The sequence below is a fragment of the Megalops cyprinoides genome, chromosome 15 (genome assembly GCF_013368585.1).
Source record: "Megalops cyprinoides isolate fMegCyp1 chromosome 15, fMegCyp1.pri, whole genome shotgun sequence".
Classification (NCBI taxonomy): Eukaryota; Metazoa; Chordata; class Actinopteri; order Elopiformes; family Megalopidae; genus Megalops; species Megalops cyprinoides.
In genome coordinates, this window is record NC_050597.1 from 25,132,202 (window position 1) to 25,156,834 (window position 24,633).

The 24,633-nt window shown below is 45.1% G+C and overlaps 1 protein-coding gene across 1 annotated transcript; it reads left to right on the forward strand.

Moving 5' to 3' along the window:
• The first annotated feature begins 84 nt into the window (after positions 1 to 84).
• Positions 85 to 24,418, forward strand: abhd12 (abhydrolase domain containing 12, lysophospholipase). The gene is made up of 14 exons (XM_036547244.1): positions 85 to 121; positions 1,030 to 1,204; positions 13,690 to 13,811; positions 17,425 to 17,530; positions 18,033 to 18,152; positions 19,228 to 19,258; positions 19,420 to 19,465; positions 19,703 to 19,832; positions 20,524 to 20,561; positions 22,128 to 22,207; positions 22,389 to 22,471; positions 23,250 to 23,328; positions 23,690 to 23,817; positions 24,132 to 24,418. Exons 2-14 carry the CDS (start codon positions 1,032 to 1,034, stop codon positions 24,163 to 24,165), a joined length of 1,170 nt encoding a protein of 389 aa, XP_036403137.1. The 5' UTR covers positions 85 to 121; positions 1,030 to 1,031; the 3' UTR covers positions 24,166 to 24,418.
• The last annotated feature ends 215 nt before the right edge of the window (positions 24,419 to 24,633 follow it).

Here is a 24,633-nt window from a genome sequence, read left to right on the forward strand (position 1 = left end):
CTCGCAAAGCAGATGACGCTAAGAACACGTCACATGAATAAAAAACTATGAGCTTCGTTTTAGGACAAACTTCACTGACATCTCAAAAAGCGATACGCCGGAGTATCAGCAGAATGAGCAGGTAGCTAGCAGTGTTTCTTCATATCATAACTGATCCCTTGACGAACGAATTCATGATTGACAAACTAACTACAGTAATTCGAGGGGATCGTGTAGCCAGTTAGCTCGTTAGTCTCTTTGCAACTGGGTTACATTAGCTAACCTGAGTTTGTTTCCGTGTAGCAAGCTAGCTTGAAAGCTAGTTAGCTGTATGGACACAGAAATCATGTATAACAGAGGGAAGGCTAGCTAACAAGCAAGATATTGCTGTCAATTTGTGATTCGTTATGATTTTAAGTTCAATTAGCAACTTGTTATCTTATTAACATTTAAAAATGTACAGTTCCAGTAACTTTAGATAACTAATATAGCTAGTTAAGATGGCTAGCTTTGCAGAGTCTACTTTATTTAGCTAGTTAGGTAGTCAGCAGAGTTAGTTAATATTTTTGCGCGCTCAACATTTGACTCATACTTTATGTAATTTTAACTAGCGAGTTATGTATACTGTAGACAGTCAATAGATAGGTCTTTATCAGATGCTGGGTCACAATTGTGACTCTACAATTTGGAGTGCTGACTCCGAGAACGCCTACGAATTTGCTTTGACCCTCACAAACATGGCTGACGAGCTCGCTCTGATTGGTTGTCACGTAAGCCAAGGGGAAAGGTTGCATTGATCAGCTGGTCTCTGCAGATATCGGACTTCTGCAAACAATGTAGCAAAGTGCTGAATGTCAGCTGTGCAGGGGGTGAAAACAACGGCACCGTGCCCGGCTCCTCACCCATCTACCGCACTACTTACTGGGTGTCTGCCTCGCTACCAACGGTCGCTGCGCACTTCGCGTGTTCACAGTCACAGATAAAGAGACTGTCGTCTTTGAGTTTGCCGTGTCTGATCGTTTCTTCTTCGTTGCCCCCTTGAAATTTCAGGGATGCGAAAGCGGAATAACTCGCTCACCGTGGATCATGACAGCTCTGCCACTAATACTCTGCTGGACACGAGTCCGAATCTGAAATACTGTCACAAGAAAGGCGACGACTCCGAACCCGAACTTTTGTTGGGTTCTACGGGGTTAGAAAAAACGATGGGGAGAACATTCAGAAGGTAAGGCTTTTTCCTGATGGCTTTGTGAATATGGAGCCGGGGGAGGCAGCATACATGTTTTGGATGGGTTTATGGAAATAACTTGGAGTGGCTGACGCGTAATACTGTTACATTGCCAATGGAGGGACAACAAATACATCTTATTTGAAATGAAAATGAAGGTTTTGGGCGAAATAATTTACGCAACTAATATATAGGCACAGCTAATTTTTTTGACATTTTATAATGGCATGTGAAATGTCGAAACCTAAAAACGTATATGATAACAGTTTTATGACCTGTATGATCATTTATTCCCGAAGATGATTTCAGCAATCAGTTACTTCAAATGACTGTGGCTGTATATGCAAAAAATACCTTCATTATTTCTTGAGATTTGTGTAAAATACTTTAATAACTGTGCTCAAAAATAGTTATACCTCTCAATTATTCTTATGGCCCTGGGTGTACCGTGTTGCACGATTCTGAATTTTATCTTTCTTTTAAAAAACAGCGACTTTGGGTGTGGTGTAATCTGGACGGGCTAGTTAACACGAGAAAATGGTTGACTGCTAGTAATTTAAGCTTGAGTTTTGGCGCATTAAAGTATCTATTTTGATTGATGGCCCATTTAAGAAGAACGGCATGCTTTCCGTACAGATTTCCAATTGGGTGTATTAGCTCCATCACAGTGAAAAGCGCGGGTCAATGTGAAATGAATCCAACTTGAGTTGGATATTTTAAGGTACAGTATTAAAACTTGTATGTATTAAAACCTGAAACTGATGCATACGTGGGGTTGTGGAATTATTATTTTATTAAATTAAGTCTCTCTCTCATATATATATATATATATTCTCTTCTATTTTGTTGGTATTTGTTTTTGTTTTGGTTGGTATTCTCTCATTGTGTAGTGTCAGTGTTCATAGTAGTTTCTGTGAGCGTTTTTCCCATGGTTTGTCACCACGGGAAGACTGAAAACGGCTAACGTCTGTACAGTTTTGGGTAATTTATAAGGGAATGCATACAAATTGATACAGTCATCATTTTACAGCCTCGCCGATCCCCACCCCCACGGACTGCCGCCTTGCTCTTGCAGCTTCCAGCTACCTCTTTTAGTTCTTTAGTTGTAAGTTAATAAAACATAACAGACGCTGAGAAGTGACGTGTCACGAACTACTTTGACTGTCAGCGACTGTCATGCATTGTAGATCTCTCAACAGTCATACTGGTATCTGTTCGCGTTCATTTTCATGAGCATTGACATATCGTCATGAATGTTGACATTTTTACTTTAACTGCTTTCACACGGTGTTGCTCGGTTCATTGTGATCAACGTTATTTTTCCTCATCGCAGGTTTACGAAAGGGTTCGCTGCAAGGCCATTGCAAATATAGCATTTTTAGATAAGCGAAGTTAATCAGTGCCGTATATCCTCTGATGTAGGGTTAAGGTGTTTTGCTAAGTGTGCTCTTAAGGACAAGTGAAATACAGCGGACTATGCGCAATGAGCTGTGGTATTCGAGGGTGCTGTTTTTAGCTCTGAGCTCTTATCAATAAGAGGTGGTTTTTAGCTCACTCAGGGAGAGCTCGAGGACAATAGAGCAGATAGCACAGACAGACAACCTCCTTATACCACATCCTGTGCCTCTTAACACCCCAGTTTGTTTAGAAGTAAGTTCACCTCACAAATTATCTCAGATGACAACATGGAAAAACTGAGCTCCGTTAGGGGCCGATTTATAGTCGACAGCTCAACCAACCACAAATTAACCTCAATACTCAACCCCCCTTTTATTGCATTATTTATAATTTGTGATTCAAGCAGACTCATTTGATGTCACATCCTGTTCTTTACCGTTACTAGTTCCCTATAGTCATTTTTAATTGACAGGGATCAACTCAAATCACACCATCTGACATGATAGCTCAGCTACAAATATGAACTTTGACCGGAACAGTGCTTTATGCAGGTGAACCATATGAGCCCACTTCAAGGAAAACCCGAGAGGGGTCATTGAGTGCAGTCCACGAGCAGTGCTGATTTTATCTTATTCCTGCACGAAATGCTGTGAGCTCATTTTTTAACCAGGGATTAGCAGGCTGGTCACAGTTTGGGTTTGTGTGATTCATTTTCGTTGTAGGGCACAGCACTTTTGAGGCAGTGGTTAAGCTTACTCTGTTTGATTGCCCTTGCCTGTATGATTCCCGTATGATTTCTATGACTCTGCGATAACAAGGCCCAGTGCACATTGCTCAGGTTTGCTCACTAGCCCTGTCAAATTCTGACAAATTTGTCTGCAAGATATTGTGAGTCTGCAGTATCAGGATGTTGCACTAAAAACAAACTCAACTACCCTTTCTATTTCACATTTTTTGTTGTTGAGCTGACTCTAGGAGGAGAGGGAGAACAGATTTTTTTGTTCATCTCAACGATCACATATCAGAGAGAGTGAAAGATGAGCTCCAAGGGTCTAATCCTCTCAGTGAGGCTCCATTGACTGGCTCAAGTGGTAATATACTGTATTTCCATTACAATAAATAGTCACATGCACGGTGCACATCCTAGTTATTGATAGCTGCAGGACTAGAGCATAACTGAATCAAGAGGAAACAGACTCCACACACACTCAAATGCTCTCAAATTATACACACATTTTTGCACAAAGGTGTAGCATACACAATGTTTCAATCCAGTGGCCAGGTCCTGGCGAAGATCCCCAGTGATCAAAACATTGTCCAAGCTAGGTGTATGTGTATATGAAATAATTTGGGAGCATTAGGGTATTGTGCTGATTATATTTCTTCTTGAACATACAGTTTGTCCCCAGCACATTGGGATATACTCTTGGTTCTGCAGTGGGCAGGACTGTAGGAATTCGTAGGAGTAGTCTTATAGGAGTTCACTCCTAGTGTATCATAAATTTTACCCTTTCTATCTGGGCCCTCTGGGACATTTTGTGACACCAGCAGAACTACAGAAGGTCATGGATATTGAGGTCGATTTAGGGTCCAAAGAACCTTACAAAGTCCCTTTCTTTCTGGATGGTGCAAAACCTGTGGAGTGTTAATTTAATGGACAAACATGGTACCTTTTTGGGCAGACAGGAGCAGCACTACATAGATAGATTAAAGCAGCATTAGACAATGTAGTTCTCCTCCGTAACTGTCTTTCTGGTTTTTTCTGGAGTGTCAGGGAGCGTAGATATCTACAGGGAGCCAACTCAGAGGTAATGTAGAGTGTCTTCTTGTCTGACTACAGCCATGTCTGACAGCAGAGGTATTACTGCAGAGGAAGAGCACAGCTGGGGATATTAGTCTTTTAATAGACAAAATTTGAGGAGCTGACCTCCCTGTCAGAGGTTGTGACACATTGGAGCTCCCCAGCTTGCAGTCAGTGTGTTCAAAGCACATCATGGAAGCATTCACCAGTCTATAGATAGAACTGAAGTTGAGGTTTTAGCTGCTTGAAGACCTCACACCAGTTGAAACATTTCAAGTTTAAGTTAACCTTTAAGTCTTATTACACCTCTGAATATGACCCCCAAGATGTCCTGTTGAAATAAACTCACAAGTCATTATTGCATCAACTGTGATGATGAATGATAAGGTCATTTACTGTACAGTGCTTATAGGATAATGACAATGCAAGATTTAATATGCTGCTCCTTACCTTGGAGTTTAGTAGGTATGCATAATGATATGCAGTTGTTTTCTTCTGTAAGAATGTCATGCTTTGATGTCAGTTTGTGATGCCCCCCTTCTTTAAAGTGTGCTGTACATGTGCACTTGATTTATGACTTCCTGCAACCAGTTTTTTCAACGTCCATATGAACCAAAAAGTACACATGTCCTGATCTATTTAAGCCATTTACTAAATAGCCAAGATCAACCCTTCTAACCTTTTTGAAAAATTATTCTCAGCAATGGAAATCATTTCCATGCAGCAATCCTGGTCAGTAAAGCTGAAGAATGGCATATCTTTTCAAGTTTTTGGTGAAGACAACCTTTTAGTTTTAGTTAGCCTATTACCTATGCTCAGTGTCCGAACTGTAAGAGTTGCCATTACGTGTCCTTGTAATCGTAATTGATGAATCCATTAATAGAGCTGTAATTGAGACCTGGGTGTAATCTCAGTGGGCATTTGTAATTGATTGGGTTCAGATGCTGCATTCTGTGATGGTCCTGCTCTGTCTCGCCCATGGGATTTCAGCCCACACACCATTGCCTTTCCCTTTCAGGAGAACATAATCCTGCAGAAGTGGGCATTAGTACACAGCACAGGCCTCATAATAGTTACAGACAGAATGAGGTTAGCACTGATATGAGAGTAATGAAGCTGGGATGTGTATAGAAACATAATTCCGGTGTAATGTCAGGCGATCATGCCCTCTGAAGTGTACTGAAAACAAGGCAGTCCGAGACCACCACTGTCAGAGTTTAGGACAGAGGACAGAAATGGTAAAAGAATTACCATTTGTAATTGTACTGTTTGTCCATAAATTGCATTACAATTAACAACGTGCTGGGGAAGTCCCCGAAAGATTCTTGCACGGGCATGGCAGGAAGCAAACTGCACCTCGTACACTTGCTCTGACTTCTATGGTAGATCAGGAGTATGATGGGAAACGTGTAAAGTTATCGGGTGTCTTCCCTTTAGGATGTTGTACAAGGACTGATTTTTCTGCTTGGAATATTGTAGCCATATGTTGTAATTGTCTACTGGATCTAGCTTAAATATTTTGCAGAGAGCGCTGATAAAGCAGTAAGGCACTGCTTCTGGGGTGCATATTGTAGTGTTCCGATCCAGTAAAGTATTGACTGCACATTTATCGTCTCATCATTGTCTACTGAGCTGTCAGTCCTCCCTCCACTTGTGGTTGATTAGACGTTGTGCTGAAGGCCCTTGCAGAGTTCCTGTGTGATTTTGCATAAAAGTCAAACCTTCGATGTTATCATTACAATGTTAGACAGAGGCAATCCCTTCCAGTGGTAGTTGAGTGCATGATCAAACATGGGTAGTCTTAATACCAATGATAATTTGGGTCTGTGGTTATGAGTCTGAGAACTTTGGTGTGGAAGCGAGCATTTGCGGCGGGAGGCCGTAAACTTGAGCCGGCATCCCTGCCGCAGCGGGTCCCTGAAGGTCAGCCGAGAAGCCAGAGATGCTCATTAGCGTGAGAGAGAGCCAAGAGGCGCAGTTTCCCCTCCCCCGCGGGAACTCCGCAGCTCTCTCTGTGATACACTGCGACTCTATTCCCGCCGGCTCTCCGTGCAGGCCTCCCTCAGGATGGCTGGTTTCCTGGAGGTGCTCTGTATGTTTCTGCTCGTCCCCGCTCTGTCCCAGGGGCTAACACAGAAAATGTGCCTTTTTTTTGCTTCAGCTCCAATGTACCTGCCACGGCTTATTCCCTCAACTGCAATTAAACAACAAGGCAGCACAGGTTTTTGTGCTTTTTACCTTAGTTTGTAAGCGTGCAAGAGATTGTCTCTGGACTGATAATTGTCATCCTTTTCCTTATTATCGACCCGTACTGTGAACCATCAACATGTGTGTCCCAATGGGGCTTGCAATTACATGGAGGTAGCGTGCATATCTCACTGATTTGTCTCTAGTTGGCCTTGTCAGAAGTAAATGGTTTAGCCTCATTCCATGCTCACCCGTTCTGTGCAGCACACAATTAGGAATATTTTATATAATATATATTACAAACCACACATACAGTTGTATGTCTATGCATTACTTCAGAGCTGTTTTGTTGGAAAGGGCACATTTGAAGTGAGTGCTGAAGCAGTGTACATTATTCTAAAGCCCAAACTGCAATGCCTCGGCCTGGTACTATCAGAGATGCAGTGGATTCAGACTCATCCTTCTCCACTTGCCCCCATAGTGAGTATACTGACCAACTGAAGGCATTGCTTGGCACAGGCTGAAAAGTGGAGAGTCTTTAATTGGACATTTAAGATGTATCGATCTCCTCAGCAGAAAAGAGCACTCCCAGTGACTTCTTTGCCAGTTCCTTTGTGTGTCTGCCCGGCATGTGCCTCCCTGCAGCTTTGCTTTGTCTCCGGCCTTGGAAAAGATGGACGGCGGCTGACATTCTGGTCAATTGAGGTCAGTCTCAGAATGCATCTGTAAATTCATGTTGAGGAAGGGGGCCAGCCGGTGCGCAGCGCAGTATTCACGTGTGGAGTACTGCATGGCACGGTGCCAGGCTGTGCCCGCACCCGTCTGCATCCGAGGGACCCGAGCCCAAACAGTGGGCCGCTGTCCAGGGGCCTGGGACAGGAGCCACTGGAATCGCGCCCACCCACCTCTCAGCGCTACAACTATGACATCACCCACATAACTCCCAGCAGGCTCACATGCCCGTCGGTCACAGGTGCTCGTCCTGAGGTGCCCGCAGGGACCGTTCACATGCCGCTTGGGTTTGCTGTGAACAGGGCAACTAGCCCTGGACATTTAGGCAGTGTCAGATTACTCAAGAGGCCGCTGCCTATAAATCCCAAACAGGAAACGTTGGACTCTCATGGCAGTGTGAAGCGGTGGCTAGGGAACCAGGGCACTGGACACTACACTCAAGGAGGCAAAGTCCCCCCCAAAGGGGACGTGGTGAGTGTGAGTGTAAGGTGCTTTGATTTGGATCGCATTGCTGGAAAACCCCTGCTTTGTTATTGGGTCACAGATTTGATTGGGTACCACACAGGAAAGTTGCCTTTGAAAACAGTCTGTGCTAGGCAAACAGGAGCACTGTACATTGTTCTAATCCTGCGATAAACTGTCCACTCTGGCAGTTACATATCAGTTATATATATATATAAATAAATATAATAATGAATGTAATGTATATATAATAAGTGTCTCATTTGTCATGGCCTGGCCCTCCCGGGAGTAAGTGAATTATTGCTGTTCGATTCGCTTCCTCAACTTTTCTTGGCTAGCTCATGCCTCTCATTCTGCTGTGTCACAGACGTTATTTTAAGACCTTTCCTGGTCCTCCCACGGCCAGCTCCGCTGTGAGATACCGTCGTTCGCGGAACGCTCACTCTCGCCGTTCCGGGGAGTGTGTGGGTGTGGGGTGCTGAAGGCTGAGGAGCATTTTTAGAAGCACTCCTCCTGTTGGAAACAGGAGACCGCCCACACACAGAGAGAGGGCCGGAGTGGCAGGCGCTGTCCTCTGCTGACGCACGTCTCGGGGAGAGGGCTCCTCCGCATATATTCGAGCAACCGCAGAAAAGACACTCGCCAGTCAGGCTAGTGACGCACGTCCTTTGAACCTCAAAGGTGTTTCAGCACTGCCACGTGCTCCTGTGAAGGACTCAAAGCGTCCTCTTACTCAGCGTTTTGTATGTAAAATGGGAATGGAAAGCGAGAGAAGGGAAGTGAAGACTGCAAAGGGGGTGGGGGGGGGGATGAAAACAGACTTCAGACGGGAAGTCCGGGGGACAGCGGGAGGTCCCTAAACACAAGACCGAAGTGTCTCGTGCTTTGCTCTGGATTGTTTCAGCAGCCACAATCTATCTGTGCATCACTTGATACATACGTCACTCCGGATAACAGCTTAGCACCCAAAGCAAAAAATAGTAATGCAGACTATAATGGCGGACAGGGTGGCAGTAGGGGTTATGAGCGGTAGGGGTTGGCTTCTGAAGGCCATGCATTCCCCTCAGTGCTGTGGTCTGAACGTGCCGCGGGCCTGACTCCCGTCTGCCCGGCAGCCGCTCACTCTGATCCCGCCCCCATCCCCCCACCGCCACCGGGCCCGTTGTCAGGGGAGATTAGATTTCTCCTGCTCTGATCTCCTTTCCTTGGCAGCCATTGGCATCTCAAGGCTTCAGCGGCAGCGCCTTCACCTTGGACAGGGCGCGGCCTGAGAGATGGAGCCGGGGAGGGAAGTGCGGCGCTGGGAACACTTTAACCCGAGACTGTTACTGTCTGCCGGCTCCTTGATCAAAGCACCTTCATGACATCCAGGCGCATTGATGGCTTACCTCCCAGAGTGCCATTCACCAACTGTGTAGACATAACAGTGATCCTGTGTTTGTCATTGCAATGGGTTGACTTTGTGATTGTTTTAATTAATCTTTATTTTATTGTGTTTTCAATTATTTATTTTTTTTTGCAAAAGTAACTATGCCCAACAGAAAATAATGATTGGTTCAGTGCTGGGTTGCTGTTACCTAACAGGACTGTTTGTTAAAAGAAAGATAATAGATTGTTCTGCTGGCTGTAAGAATATGAAATCTGAAAAAGAGATTTATGATTCTGCAGTGTTTGTCATATGGATCTATGCAGTGCATCACAGAACATATGAACCAGTGAGATCCTTTGCATGGAAGCATGTAGAGCTACGCTGAAAAGTGTCCAATTTGTACTTTATTATTTAGGAAATGTATATTGCATTCATATTGACCTCAGCAAACTTACAGGGGCGTGTATGATCATGATCACAGTGAGATTGTAGCACCAAAAAAATATAACTGGACAGTAACTTCAGTCAGTCACACTAATAACTGACTGCACAAGTGATAACTAACCTAGATTTCCTTGCTAGCGCCTTATGAGATCTTTAGTGTGCTAAATATATCAATCACTTGTTACCCAACTGGAGTTAATTACACAGTTAGTTATACAATTGGAACAAGGCTAGGTCTGGACCACTTTCCCAAAATATACATTTGTTGATAGGAAACTTAGAGACATTGGGCTAACCTCTTGTCCAGGGCGGGAGTAATCTGGCATATGGTGGTGGATCTGTGTGGCCTTGTTCCTGCGCTAAACCTATTATGTGTGAGGTGTTAAGTGGGCAGATTATGTCCCTGCAGCCTATTACTCCACTGCGATCCCCTGCCTGCTCTCCGCCATTCACTGGCTGGGATATTTTAGAGACATGCAGGTAGGCCTGTGTCAGCGCCTTAGGCAACGGGCACAGCCTGGCTGTTGCGTGCCATCCATTAGCGCGTTTGGCATGTAGCGGATGTCAGGGAGATTAGCCCCCTCCGTTGAAGACATCGACGCAGGCTTGCATGAGCCATACCGGCCAGCTAGCGCGTGGCACGCGTTTGGAAATTAGACCACCATCTGTTCGTTTCGACAGTGAGCGGGGCGCGATTCGAACAAAGGCAGGGCGTGTCTGGCCCATCGCTCGCCGCCATCTCATTTCGCCCGTTGTGCCTTTCGTTGTCTCCGATTTTATCTTTCTCTCTCTTTTCATTTGCTCGTGCCATTGTAACAAAGCAAACTTCCATTTATCTGATAATTACAGTTATTGCGGCGTCTCTGTCTCAAAATTATAGCTATTGCGGTGACTTTAGCTTGAAGCCAGGCTGAAACTGCTTCGCCACCAGTTGTATTCGCAGAAACGTATCACGTATAATCAGTTTTATACCCCAGTGTTATTCATAACAAAGATGAATTTTCACATATAAGAGCAGTCAGTTACCCACTCATCCATGTTAAGTCTCCGATTTTAAAATGTTTTATGTTGACTTTAGCTATATAGGTCTTTATACAGATGGTGTTTTGCTGAGTGATTTGCTGTTTTTCCCATCCTACCCATGAGCAAAGACTTAGCTACTCCATGGGCTAAAACAAGCAAATGTCAAAGGCTGTTGCCAAGCAACAAAACAACACAGACAACTGTACTGTACTGGGCAAAACAAACCAATTTTAAAGAAGAAACCCCGACAACAGGCAAAACTTTAGATAATTCTGTTTGAAAGTTTTGTTGAAAGTATAGTGAAAGTTCAGAGAATTCGATCTGTTTTGACTGGTCCTCTCTTCTCATTTGAAAATAACTCATTGAAAGACATCACAGTGTCTAAGAAGGAATAAGACAAATGAGAGAGTGACAGAGAAGAGAGATCTGCACAACACCGGGAATGAGAGCCATGTGTCCTGATACCGCCCGTGCTGTTGGCATGGTAACCCCGCCGGCAACGACGACGGGAGCCCTTCCGGAGCCCAGCGGCCCAGAATCCAAGCCTGAGGCGAGGGGGGGGTCCGAAACTAGGAGGAGCGTGACCGGCCAATCTCTAGCCTCCCCTTCTCCTCTTCCCTCTCTGACACTGTGCAGTATCTAACAGCCTTTATAACCACACTGCATTATTCATGGATAGAGAACTCTCAGAGCAAGCTCTCAAAGGGGGCTTTGCATCTCTGCAAAAAACTTCACAGAGCGAATTTGAAAAAAATAAAAAAGTTGCGTCTGCGTGCGCCATTGTATTTGATGGGAACTTTCTCATCATGCCATTCGTGACACAGTGCTGTAGATGCAGTGCAACATATTTATGCTCCTATGTACTGTAAAGCTGGTCACGCGTCTGGCTCATTTTTCTGCACCAGACACATACAGCGTATCAGAGGTCATGGCGCTTTCCCTCTGGATGTGGATCGGCTGCCTATGCGACTCTGGCCCTCGGAGCTCTCCGCTGATCCTCTCCCGGCTCCCTCTGACTAACCCCGCGACCACGGCACAGTGACACGGCAGAGCTGACAGCAGTGCCGGGCGTCGGGGTCATTACGGGCACAAGAGAACAGGAACATGGTGAATCTGCCTCCCTGCGCATGGCGGGGGAGGGGCCTCTGAATCCACCCTCCGCGCTTTCCCTGTTTTCCCGGTTTCGAGGCTTTCATCCTTCTTTAAGAACCCATCGCCAGGCAGCCAGATTAACAAGTCACTCCACCCCACAACTAAGACTGGTCACTCCACCTCAAAACTCACCACCTTTGTGTCACTTTTGAATGGTCCAGACAGGTTTCTAGGTGTTGCCCATTCCTTGAAGGTAGTTAACCCCAAGATATGTAAATGATTCCAGTTTCATAGTGTCAGGGCAATCCCATGGAAGTGATAACAATTCACATAGTTTCAGGCAAAAATGGACAAATAAAATCTTTCTGGCAAGCCCAGGTCCAAAATGACTGACTTTGTATTTTAGAGAATGTGCTACCGTATCAGTCTGTATGCTGACTGCCCATGAGAACATTATCATGTAAAATTAACAAGTTTACAAGCCTGTAGCTCCATCCTAATCTTGCGACTGCATTTGACAGGTTCAGCCTTTCAGTTTCCTCATTGTTTAAACAGTAAACCTCTGTGAACTGCTAGTTTGGGGAGTAATGTTCTGCACCTGTTTAATGGAGGTGATGAAGACCAGTAAATTGGCCACATGGGATGTGGGACGCCGGTATGCTGTTAGATTAACGATGTCATGAGCTAAATTGTGAATTCTAAATGGTGTGAATAGTAGATAATCCAAATGTGATACTAGACAGGTTTCTGTGTAATTTTTATGAGGGTTGATGTTGATAATGTATGCAAACCCACTGGACATGGTAAGCAACCACTTTTTAGCTAAGTGGGTTCGGGTGTTATGTATTGATGAGCACTAGAATTGACGATGCTGTCATCTTAATGTAATTCCCTGTAAAGGTTTCAGTCACTATGCTGATGTAGAAGGCATGCAGTCGCTTGTAACTTTTCCCAGATATGGGAACACTTCTGTGCCACTTTTAAAGCAGTGTCACGCATAAGTAAGTCTTCTACTCTCTGCCTACTTAAACTGCCAGATGCAATTAAGTCACACTGAATTTCAGCTTTATTTTTTTGACCTCTTCGATCAATCCTACTGCACCCCATTCTCTGTATCTAACCACTGTCACATTAAAATAATTTATTGCCACCTCCTCCACCATGGATCCACTTTGGGTGAATTTTGCTGAAGGAAAAGAGTTTGGCAGTGTTCTTACACTGCTCCCTACATGAGGGTTAAGCCACGGTCTGCACATTAGGAAATTGCATTAATCAGAAATACATATCAACAGCTACACTCACGGGCCTACTATTACCGCATTGACACAGTATGTCATTGATGGGATCCAGAGTTTGGAGAAACATCACAGTGAAGAAATAAGAAGACCTTACAGTGGCCTTTATATCATAAAGGCTGAGTTATATTAACCTTTATTTATTCAGATAAATTGAGATAAAGATCTCATTTTCAAGAGAGACCTGAATTTCATACTAAGAGAGCACCGTCTGGTAAGACTGCCTTTGATCAGGGTGAATAATAAAGCGGGTATGAGTCTGCATTGGGGAAACAGTGCACAGGAGCTCCAGCGCTGTTCTCAGGAGTCTCCTGGCTGCCTCTGGAGTGAGTATTGTCATGTGGGCAAATTCGCTGCCAGTTGGATGAAATCAGTTTGAGGGGGCGGAGTCCTGACAGGCCTCAGGGTGCACTGAAGAAGCCTTTGTTGGGGGTATTGCATCATAGAGTTAGAACCCTGAATTAGTCTGCCGCTCGGCTGTAATAACGATGAGTGTTTCAGGATATAGGATCCACATAATTTCACATTGCTCTAACATTTAATAAGACTGAATAACAAACAACCTAGCACCTATCACAGTTGTTTGTTTCCTGTCAGACTGGGGCACAGGAGTCAGTTGTGTAAATGACTTTGCCTTTTTTGTTAATGTCACTCTGATAGCCCTGTGTGTGTGTTTCAGGTATGGCCTAATGAGCAGACTGAAGAGGATCTTCCTGTGGGTACTGGGGGTCTACATCGCCATCCCCTTCATCATCAAACTGTGCCCCTCCATTCAGGCTAAGCTAGTCTTTTTAAATTTTGGTGAGTAGAAGGAACCGCTCTGCTTTAACATGGGTTTGGGTTATGCATTGGTGTTGTGTCCGGGCTAGAGCAGGGAAGAGGCAGCGGTTAGCATGCCATGTAAATCAGCTCTATCAAGACTGAGTGTGAACGTACAACAACAGCAGGACAATGACCCCTTTCAAAGATATGAAAATTTGACAGGTTTTCATACAGGGGATATGTACTGGATTAAAATGGAAGTTAAACCCAAATAGATTTGCAAGATATCAGATCAGATGCACCACCCATACAAAAAGTATGTAATGAGAATGTATTTTAGGGAATATATTTGTCAGCTTGGTCAATTTGAAAATATGTAAATTACTGCCATTTTGGTATATTGTAATGTATTTCTGCTTATATTAATATATTTTTAATGTATTTGCAATATTTCCTGAACAACATACTTCTCAGTCTATTGCGTTGTATTTTATTTTCATATGGGCAAGCAGTCAGAACACTGTATAGCACCATGTTGTACAAAAGACGGATCTTTGTAATGCAAATTTATTGTTTCAAGCGGCATATATAAATTGATGAAACATTGCATGCATTGCTTACATATGATTGAGCCCATAGCCACGTTGAACTGACCAACACAATGTTTGTAGTAACAAACTGAGGCTAGAGGTCTTGTATTCTGTCTTGATTAAGTAACATTTTAAGGGCCAAGTCAATGTACACTTGCACAGATTGATTGCTGTCTTTGTTTTCCCAACCCGTGTACTTTGGGTGTAGCTCAAAAGCGAGTATGGCTGTGGCGATCACGTGCCATTCGCTGGCCCGCTTCAGCGACTGCCAGTTACGTGTTTGACGGCTTCTGATTCCACGCCACCTCCCGCACCGCCACATTATTTTTAAAGCGTGCACCAGAGGCCTGTTCACAGGGAGGTTCATGCGGTGCCCCTCCGCCTTTCCCCCCCACAGTCAGGCCCTGTGGAGATCAGATGTGACCTTGCGTGGCGGGGGGTGGATTACAGGCTGCCACGGCGTGGGGTCGTTGCTGGTAGCAGCTAGGCCCTCCAACAAACACGTCATTTGTTCAGATGCAAACCCTTTGAGACCGCCCCTCAACCCTGTGGCGATGAGAAATGGAGAATATGGAAAGTCATGAGCTGTAGAAGGAAGCTGCAGGCCGAGGAAATGAAACCCACAATGCCTGGTGCAGTAACTCTTACGTCACAGACCGGAGCAGGAGTTATGGCAATCATTATCCATTTACTCATCGCCACTGGAGAGGATTAGGAGTAATGGGTTAACTCGGTTATTATAACTGGAAGCCGCTCCAGACATATTTGGAATGGATATGTGCCTTCTGCCTCAAAAAGGCAACCCTACACAGGAGAGGGAGCTTGAGAAGCCTGTTGCATTGGGTGACCCTGAAACACTACACAACGTGCAACTCCAGACAGTATAGAGTGGCAGATATTCCATCTGTACGGACGCAACAAATAGTCTCCATCTCAATCCGATACCACCCCCAGGTGTGTAACCGTAGCAGTTAGCATGCTGCAGGTAGGGAATGGTGGAACACATTACACTTAACTATTGATGAGTCAGTCAGTGGTGATTTGCCGGTCTCTTGTGTTTTCGGTTGTGGCCCAAGTCCTTTACCCCAGACATGCGGCTGTGAAGAGTGACTTTCTGTGTCCTGTTGTACCCCTTCGCTTGGGACTCTCCAAGCTGTGACCTGCAAGAAAAACAGAACATGAAACTGAAATTTTCTCTAGATGGATACTTTTCAAAAATTTCATGGAAAAAAAAAAACATTACCACTGACTTGCCTTCTTTTCATTGACTTCCTGTCCTCTGTCAGCTGAATTCCTCCTCACACTGTTGTTCACAGTATTGGTTACATATTTCACCCTTTGCGCTCAATAGTGGTGCAGTGGCTTCCTGTCGCGATCTGTTACATCGACAAGAAGAAGTGAAAGTTCATTGGCACGCCGAGAGTTGTGACTTTATTGTTTAAAGTAGCCTACAGTGAGCCAGTCTGAGGCTTGAACAGACACTTTTTCATGTGTGTAAGATGCTATGTATCCGTTGCTAGAATCCCACTTCCAGAGCAGATGTAAATATCAAGGGCTCTGGGTTCAGCTCACGCAGAAGGTTTTGTCAATAAGCATTCTTCAGTCAGATAGCATCAACATGGCTTGCTGCATTCTAACCAAATGCTTTCACATTCCAGTTAATCTAACAGTAATTTCAGGTACCAGTTAGATACGGGCATACAGTATGTGATGCATGATCATAGCTAGATAAGCAATGGATAATTACCTCAGGAAAATGCCCAGGGGTGTTCCTGCAGGTAATTAAACCAACCTTGAAAAGGGTGTGTGTGCCATACGCAGACAAGAATGTGCACAGGTAGGGGGTAGGATCGATTTCCCAGAGAAACTGGCATTAACTGTATCAGCTGATGTGAACGAGTAAGGCAATAGCTAGCAACGTCAGCGGTAATCCACGTCGTATTAATTCAGGTGCCAGGCGCTCCCTAAAGCACCGCCAATACTGTGCACCCAGCGTCTGGGGCTGGGCGGGAGAGGTCTTCTCAATGGGGCCGCTGTAGTGACAGCCCCCGGAGTCCCAGGGGGCTCCTCTGTTTCTAGGGGTGGGGAGAATGCTGAATGGCAGCAGCTCCAGGGGGCAGGAGAATCTGTGTTTCCCCAAAAGGGGCAAATGATTTCTCCCTGGCTTTTTAAATTTATCATAGTTTTGCTTTTACTCAATCAGATTAGGACCATTAAGCTGTTTTTGGTCTACCTCCTGTAGGATGCATATAAATGTCTTTCATTGGTTACGCCGGTGGTGTTTTTGTCTCTTCCTTGCTGTAAAATTGCAGATCTGCAGGAATCCAATTTTACCACTTCCTTCACAATTATTAATTCAAGTAATTAACTTTACAGATCCCCATAAACTTACAGTCTTTTGAGTTAGTTTGAGGGGGTTTGTGTTATTTTGGAGGTTTCTTTATGTTTGTTTTGCTTGCTGTGTCATTGGGTGCTGTCCATCATTTGCATCGTGGTATCTCTCCCAGTGGTGGTAAAGCAAACGGATTCCTCTGTAGTGCACTGGCATCATTATTGATTACTTTTGGCTTATTTGAAAACCACAATCAAATAAGGTATAGTTATGTACAGAACAGAGACTGGATTATCAGATTTTCCTAGAAGATGGCCTGTTAATGAGCAAATGTCATGGAACTCGGTGATAGATCAGTGGTAAATGCCCCCTGTCTGACAAATAAGATGGTATGGAATACCTGCCAGTCTATTTGGTCATTGTTTGCATTTACAATTTAATCAAGTCATTCGTTCCCAAATATTTCTCTGTCTGCACGGACATTCCCTGCTATTGTGCTTATCACTGTTGGTACAAATACAAACTTGCCTTTGGAAAATGGGTTTGTGCCAGGGATTGTGAAAGTGAAGAGGGAGTTTCTGGGGGAGAACTGTGGTTGTTGTCCATCGTGTTGTTGGACTGCATTTTATTTCGGAATATGTGGGTGGCACACTCCCGTCCCCTTCGTGTGACCTGCCCCGGTCGCATTCAGCCAGTGTGTGACGCAGTGGTGTCGTCCTCTGCCCTGCAGTCCGGATGCCCTACTTCATCGACCTGAAGAAGCCTCAGGACCAGGGCCTGAACCACACCTGCAACTTCTACCTGCAGCCGGAGGAGGGCGTCAACATTGGCGTGTGGTAAGGGCCGCCGACGCAGCGACAGGGGCGAGGACTAGCCCGGCAGAGACGTGAGGAGCCCTTCACGGCTCAGAGAGTGATGACGCACGACACCTCGCCTACAGGGGTGTCTGCGTTGGGGGGGTGTCTCTCTGGGTTTCTGCTGCGGGGATAGGGAAGCGTGGGGTGGGGGTGGGGGTGGCGGGTGTCTCTGAGCCCTTGACTTTGGAAAGGACGGATCTGCCCAGGAGTCTTTGAGCCTTGCACAGAGAAAATGGTCCGATTCGCCATCGAGCCATGGGGGGAGGGGGGGGTTCAGAAGAGGATGTGTCCAGGAAGTGATGTTATGGGAATGGACGTGTTGTTTTGATCCGAGTGGTGCTCTGGTGTTGGATTTTGCCAACCCTGTCATGTGATGCGCACGGCGAGCCGGGTTCCCTCTCCACCCCGGCCCCGAAGCACCGGATCAGAGCAGGCTGCCTTGCGTCTGATCTGTCTGGGTTTGCCTCTCTGCTGTTCCTAGGCACACGGTCCCCGCCCAGCTTTGGAAGGACGCCCAGGGGAAAGACCGGGCGTGGTACGACAGCACCTTTCAGTTATCCCACCCCGTCATGTTGTACCTGCACGGCAACGCGGGGACCAGGTAAGCAGCCTGTCACTCACTGGAGCTTCCACCTCTGGCCTCCAAAACTGTGACTTATGTGACACGGGTGAGCTACCAGCCCTGTTCAGGCAGTCAGGAAACGCAGCACAAATTCTAGACATTAATTCTAGGCAGCACTGAAGAATGTAATTGAGGCTGAATAAATTCATGACCTGGAAAAGTGTGCTTGTGACTTGCATAGCATATTTGTCATTAGAGTGACTTTCCGGTCGTACAGTAGAGGCTTTTTAATATTCCTGTTTTATTTTGTGTTTGTGCAAGTCCTCCAGTGGTTTTCAAGTGCTGTGGAAAGGTATAAAGCCCAGATTCAGCTCTCCATGGTCCTTATGTGGCTGTTAATATTTCAGCTCCATCACCTTTTGTGAATATGCAAGTCCCCTCATCTCCCACCCCTGTGCACTTGAAGTGACCTTTACTGTGGTACCATGCGCCTACGATGGGTGTATAGTTATAAACTCTGTAAGGGTTTTTCCATATCAAAAAACACGGTGGAAAACGTGTGTTTCAGATTGGAATCTTCAGTCTTTAGCAGCAGGGCATCCAGTAGCAGGTGATGTGGGGTACGTGGGATGATTTTCCTGTGCACCGAATAGGGAAGCTAAAAAAACGAAGAGGAAACGTCGCACGCGTCCTTAAATACTGCATAAGCATGAAAAATCACGGCTGCTTTTTATAGACCAGTGCCCTTGGAGACACGATAGCTGAGAATGCGGGGAGATGTCGGAATATGGAGATATAATACCCGATCCATCACGCAACTGTCAGGTCTCTGCAGAATCACATCCTGTTCCAAAAGGATCTGTTGCAAACGCATTTCTTTCGCTTAGATGGATGGATATTTAAGAAGACTTATAAAGATTTAGCTAACTGCTTGGTGATTTACTGCTGTTTCTATGTGGTATCACCTGAGCCAGTACAACGGACATCACTGATGTGTACAAAACAATGTTCGTCCTTTACTTTGTAACTGATCTGTCTTGGCTTCCTCTGCTTTTGTGGACTGCAGTAGTGTATTAAACCTGTTTCATTGACATGCCACCTCTCTCACTTGCAGGGGAGGGGACCACAGAGTTCAGCTTTATAAGGTAAGCCCTGCCATGTTCTGCTGTTGTACAGTTATGAGCACTCATTGGCTTCACATATGCCCTTAGTGAATATTTATAAACAAATACATATTTTGTTTTATGCCTAAATGACTTGTCATTTTGTCCTTATCTTCTTCTATGTTATTGTCTTCTTTTCTTAGGTTCTTAGTTCATTAGGCTACCATGTAGTCACATTTGATTATAGAGGTAAGTGGGCTTTGTATTGCACATGCAGATACATATCTATATACACATATAGTATATACATTCGCAATCAATGCATACCCAACATATACCGTATAATGTATCCACATCAGGGTCATGGCTGTGGTCTTGCTGATATAGATAGTTTCAGATTTTTGTGTAACCAATGGTGTGTGTGTTGCACAAACATAGAAAAACAGGAAGTGAAGGTGTACCTCTTTTGTTGACTTTTTTTTTTAGGTTGGGGCGACTCAGAAGGAAGCCCCTCAGAGAGGGGCATGACCTCAGACGCCATCTTCCTCTACCAGTGGGTGAAGCAGAGGATTGGGAATAAGCCCTTATATATCTGGGGCCACTCACTGGGCACAGGGTGAGTCTGCCTGGGGCTCCAGAGAGCTACTTCCTGCCCAGACAGGAAGATCATTTCTTTGTTTGGGTAGGCTCCATTCCAACATAATTTCAATAACCTGAGTGAATGTCCTGCCCCAGGTTTGCAGATCACAGGTTATTAATTATGAAAACCCTTTGAGGAGTACAGCTATCACAGCGTGTAAATTACCTGAAAAACAGGTGAATTATCATTTATGTCAAAATACTCTACTCTGTAGTAACTCCCACACACTTTGAAGGAGAGTGTGCACACATCCATAGATTTCCACAGGTACTGGGTAGTTAAAAATGATACAACTGTACATTCCCACTGATGTGACAAAGACCTCCATGCTTGAAATGTTTGATTTCACCAACAGTGTGTGAAAAATTCCGACACCCTTCACATATTCCCACTCTAACCCCTGGCTGGAGCCTGGGGGAGGTTTAAACAGAGATAGAGGCAAGAGTCCCACAACTGTACCAGATTACCTCATTACCATACGCAGAGATCAGGTAAACAGGCACAAATCCAGAAACGGCACAGCGCATTGCATGTTCTTTCTCTCTTCATAGCTTGTTGGTGGAGGCAAAGGCAGACACTGACCTTAAGGTTTACCTCTGAGAAGGGGCGCGAGGATATAACTCCAGTGAGACATGACTAATGAGATTTATCCTTTCCTCTTTTCCAGAGTGGCAACAAACCTGGTCAGACATCTGTGTGATAGAGGTAAGCATATGCTCATTATATAAGGGCCTTCATGCAAAGCTAAATATATCCTTGACTCTCTGACCTCAGTGGTGAGAGAGAGAGAGAGAGAGAGAGAGAGAGAGAGAGAGAGAGAAACCTACCCTCACAGAGATGAGATGTAGGCTACGGAATAGGCCAGCATGTCATGGCATGTATACATTTGGCTCATGTTATTCGTTCACTGTACTGCCACCCTAGAGTTTGACTTCAGCACTACATTTCTGGTAGCCTTGATTGATGTGTAAGTCCTCACCAGAATTAATTAATGCAGGTGATTTCCTAACTGGGCTGTGGGTTGGTCCTTGAGCACTGATGGAGTTCCGTTGCCTGGTGACAGCAGAGGTTATGTGAAAACCACCGTTGACTATAATGGAATGTGACTTTCTGTTTTTTATCAAACCCAAAGAAAATTGCCCGTTGATGTTGAAGCCCCGTTTGCCACCCCCCCCCCCCCCCCGTGCAGGCTGGTTTTGCAGGATGTGTTTCGGGTGACAAGTTCCTTCGCCTCGGAGCGAAAGGGCACCATCAGTCCAGCCAAAATTTGAGCCCATGCTAAGATGGGCATTCCGCAGACAAACCCTGGCCATGTTACCAGAGACTGTGTTGCCATTACTGCACCCAGCCCTTCTGAGCAGAGTGGGGCTCCAGTTTAAGCCCTGCCCACACAGTCCTACCACTGCTTCCAGGCCTGTAGAGATAACTGACAGGTCAATTACAGGGCAAATCCTTTTGGGGGGGGGGGTGGACGGGGAGGAGGGGGGAGTAAACGGACACCGCAACAGAGGCTCAGGTGTTGTGTGCCGCTGCAACACAACCGGCGGGCCGACACGTGTCCCCCACCTCCTCCTTTGTCGTCTTGCGTTTCCAGGAACTGAATTTTTCAGGCAGCCCGAACTCGGGTTCCTCACGTACTGACGGCAGCCGTCACTCGCCACGCTTCAGACAGGAGCGGCAGGTTTTTCCAGTAGAGCTGCGACTGTCCTCAGAACACCGAGCGTGGAAAACATGCAGGATCGACGTCCTCTGTTTGGGGAGCGTAGAGCTAACAACACACTTGAACACTGACTCAGCATCAAAATATCTCCCTCCAGAGTGGTAGTTTGTTTTGTGTCGTCGGTACAGAACGCTACAATGAGGTCCACTTTGTGGCAAATCGACGTAAAATGTAAAACGATGACAAAAGTGAGCGTTTTCGACTGTTGAAATTGTAGAGCTCTTTTCCTGGCTCCTTGCTGACTGAGCAAAGATTATTTCCTGAGATAAAATGAAAGAAGCTCAGTCTGCTGCCTTGCTCATCAGAAATAATCTGGATCGATTGTGCTCGACGTGGGGGGTAAATGATTCTCTGATATGTTACAGGGCTATAAAACTTGCAAAACCTGCAGCCCCAAAGTGCAGCAATGGCGCTTAATCAGCCTATTCACTGTTCGTTGACAGACAGTTGAACAATGACTATGTGGAAAGGGAGGAGTACCTGACCACACCAGCACTGGCTTATCTGGTGTGTAGGACTTTCAAATGAGCTGCTGTTCCTCTCTGTTCCAGGGACACCACCGGATGCCTTGATCCTGGAGTCTCCATTCACCAATATTCGAGAGGAAGCCAAAAGTCACCCTTTCTCAATGGCAAGCGATTAGCCTCAATCACCACATGTAGAATATTTGACATACCGGCACAATCCAGTTTAACTGTGTGTTATGCTGCTGTTGCACATATCTTTCCCCCAGATACATAATTAATGCAGAAAAAGGAAGATTGCATTGGCCAGGATTTATTCCTGATACAAATGTTCTGACTTCATTCCAGGTCTACAGGTATCTGCCTGGCTTTGATTGGTTCTTCCTGGATGCCATAACCGCGAACGACATTCGGTTCGCGAGCGACGAAAAGTAGGTTGAGCTTTTGCTTTGTTTGTACTGCAATCAACAAGCCAGAGGGATTGGGGAGGTCACACGGGTTGAATTAGAGGTCTCCACTCAAAAAGGATCTCGTCGGCAGTGCCAGGCTGTTTTCCACTGTCTGCTTTGTTTGCACGTCTGATCCACATAATCTTGAGCATAACTACTTGTTTACTTGTTAATAAATGGATAACAGCCTCTCCCTCAATGCCTGAATAAGGCCTTCATCAAGACCTGGGAATCAACAGCTTTGTAGGCCTACAGAATGCAAATAAAAGACCCAGACAATCAATCTGGAGACAGAATACACCTCAGCCTTTGAGCTCTCTGTTTGTGATGGAAGCTAATTGGGTATCAGATCGGCTAAGCTTTTATGCCACACACAGCAGCCCTGTGCATTGTGTGAGAAACACAGTGCTCGGCACAGCACTTGTTTCCTGTATCTAACACATTGTAAACACCCCCAGATTAATAAATATGTATGAATGTGAAGTATGTAAGTGAAAGAACATGAGTAAAAATGTATAATAGAGCTGATCATCTCTGTATGTTAATAAATAAATATTATAACAGAGTTGATGGTCCCTCTGTATTACTGAATGAACACATGATTAAAAATATTTAACAGAGCTGATAATTTTTGTAGGTTAATAAATGAATACATGATTAGAATTTGTAACAGAGCTGATGGTTTCTGTATGTGAAGAAACGAGTATGTGGTTAGCAATGTGTGATGGAGCTGACAGCCTCTGCTCTTCGCCTCCCACAGCGTGGACCACATCTCCTGCCCTGTGCTCATCCTTCACGCTGAAGACGACACTGTCGTGCCCTTCCACCTGGGGAAGAAGGTATCATGTGTTTTTTTAACATGGCAATTACAATTTCTATCCAATTAGTGACGGTGTTAAAGGCATTAATGTTTAACCACACATCCAGACCCAGAAACCTTTGTGGCCCTCAAGAAGCAGTGTCGGTCCCCTCTAGGCTATGATTCTAGAATGCTAAATGACTTAAAACGATCATACCTTCCCATCACATTATTTCTGCTTTGTCACGTCATCAAGTAGAAATGAATAGAAAATGAGATGAGATACCCAAGATGAGATGATCAGCTACCTCACTGACGCCCCCCGAGTCTGGTACAGTGGTCAGATTGCTCAGGGTATCTCACTGTGCTTCGCATTGTGTGTTATCTTATTCCCTCTTTAGCTTTACAACATTGCTGCCCAGTCCAAAAGTCTGAGTGGACACAAGGTCCAGTTCATCCCTTTCCCCATGGCCCTGGGCTACAAGCACAAGTTCATCTATAGGAGTCCCGAACTTCCACATATACTGAGGTACAGAGGCCTGGCTGCTACAACAACTGCTGAAATGTGTGCCATTGACCTGATTGACAGCCTTTGAGGAAGTAGTCTTAGGGTGTTAGGAAAATGAAAAATGGCAAATGAATACCAAACAGTGGTTAAATTCAATATAAATATTGACTTCCTTGTCAGTAAAAAAAAATGAATACATTTATGATTAATAATTAGTGGTTTGGAAGTATCCCAGCAGCAATCTTAAGTGTTAAGTGATGCTATTAAGAAGGTAATGAAGGTTAATGAGACAGGCGGTGGCGCTAAAATAATTTAATTTTTTTTTCTCCTTTCAGTAACTTCCTTGGCACAGCCCACCCACACGAATAGCTCAACAGAGCGGATCTACCTGACCTGGTCTCCACTCCAAACACACACACAGACACACACACACATACACACAAACATACATCAACATGCTGAACTCAGACACAAGACAATGACATATTCACATATATATATGTAGAGACACACAGACACACGCATGCACACACACAAGGACTGAAAATGTTCCATTCCTTTTTTTAGCATTCCTTTGGAAACTCAAATACAGCTAGGTTTAAAAAAAAAAAAAAAAAAAAAAAACGACAGAGAACACAAGAGCCGAACGCAGCCGGTCGGCACGGTTATGGCACCGAGGGGAGGGGGGAGCTTGAGCACAAAGTATATTAAATATGCACTAAACTAACGAGCCTTGCTGTCAGAGACCTCACGGAGCGAGAAGAACAATGGATCCAGGTGAGCCTGAAGTTTTAATTGCACATCGCTTCGGTGAAGGAGAAGCTGGGGGAGGTGGGC

Coding starts and splice junctions, on each gene's coding strand:
- abhd12 (XM_036547244.1), top strand. CDS start 1,032: ATGCGAAAGCGGAATAACTCGCTCACCGTGGATCATGACAGCTCTGCC. Junction 1,205..13,689: donor ATGGGGAGAACATTCAGAAG/GTAAGGCTTTTT, acceptor TGTGTGTTTCAG/GTATGGCCTAATGAGCAGAC. Junction 19,833..20,523: donor GGCCACTCACTGGGCACAGG/GTGAGTCTGCCT, acceptor CCTCTTTTCCAG/AGTGGCAACAAACCTGGTCA.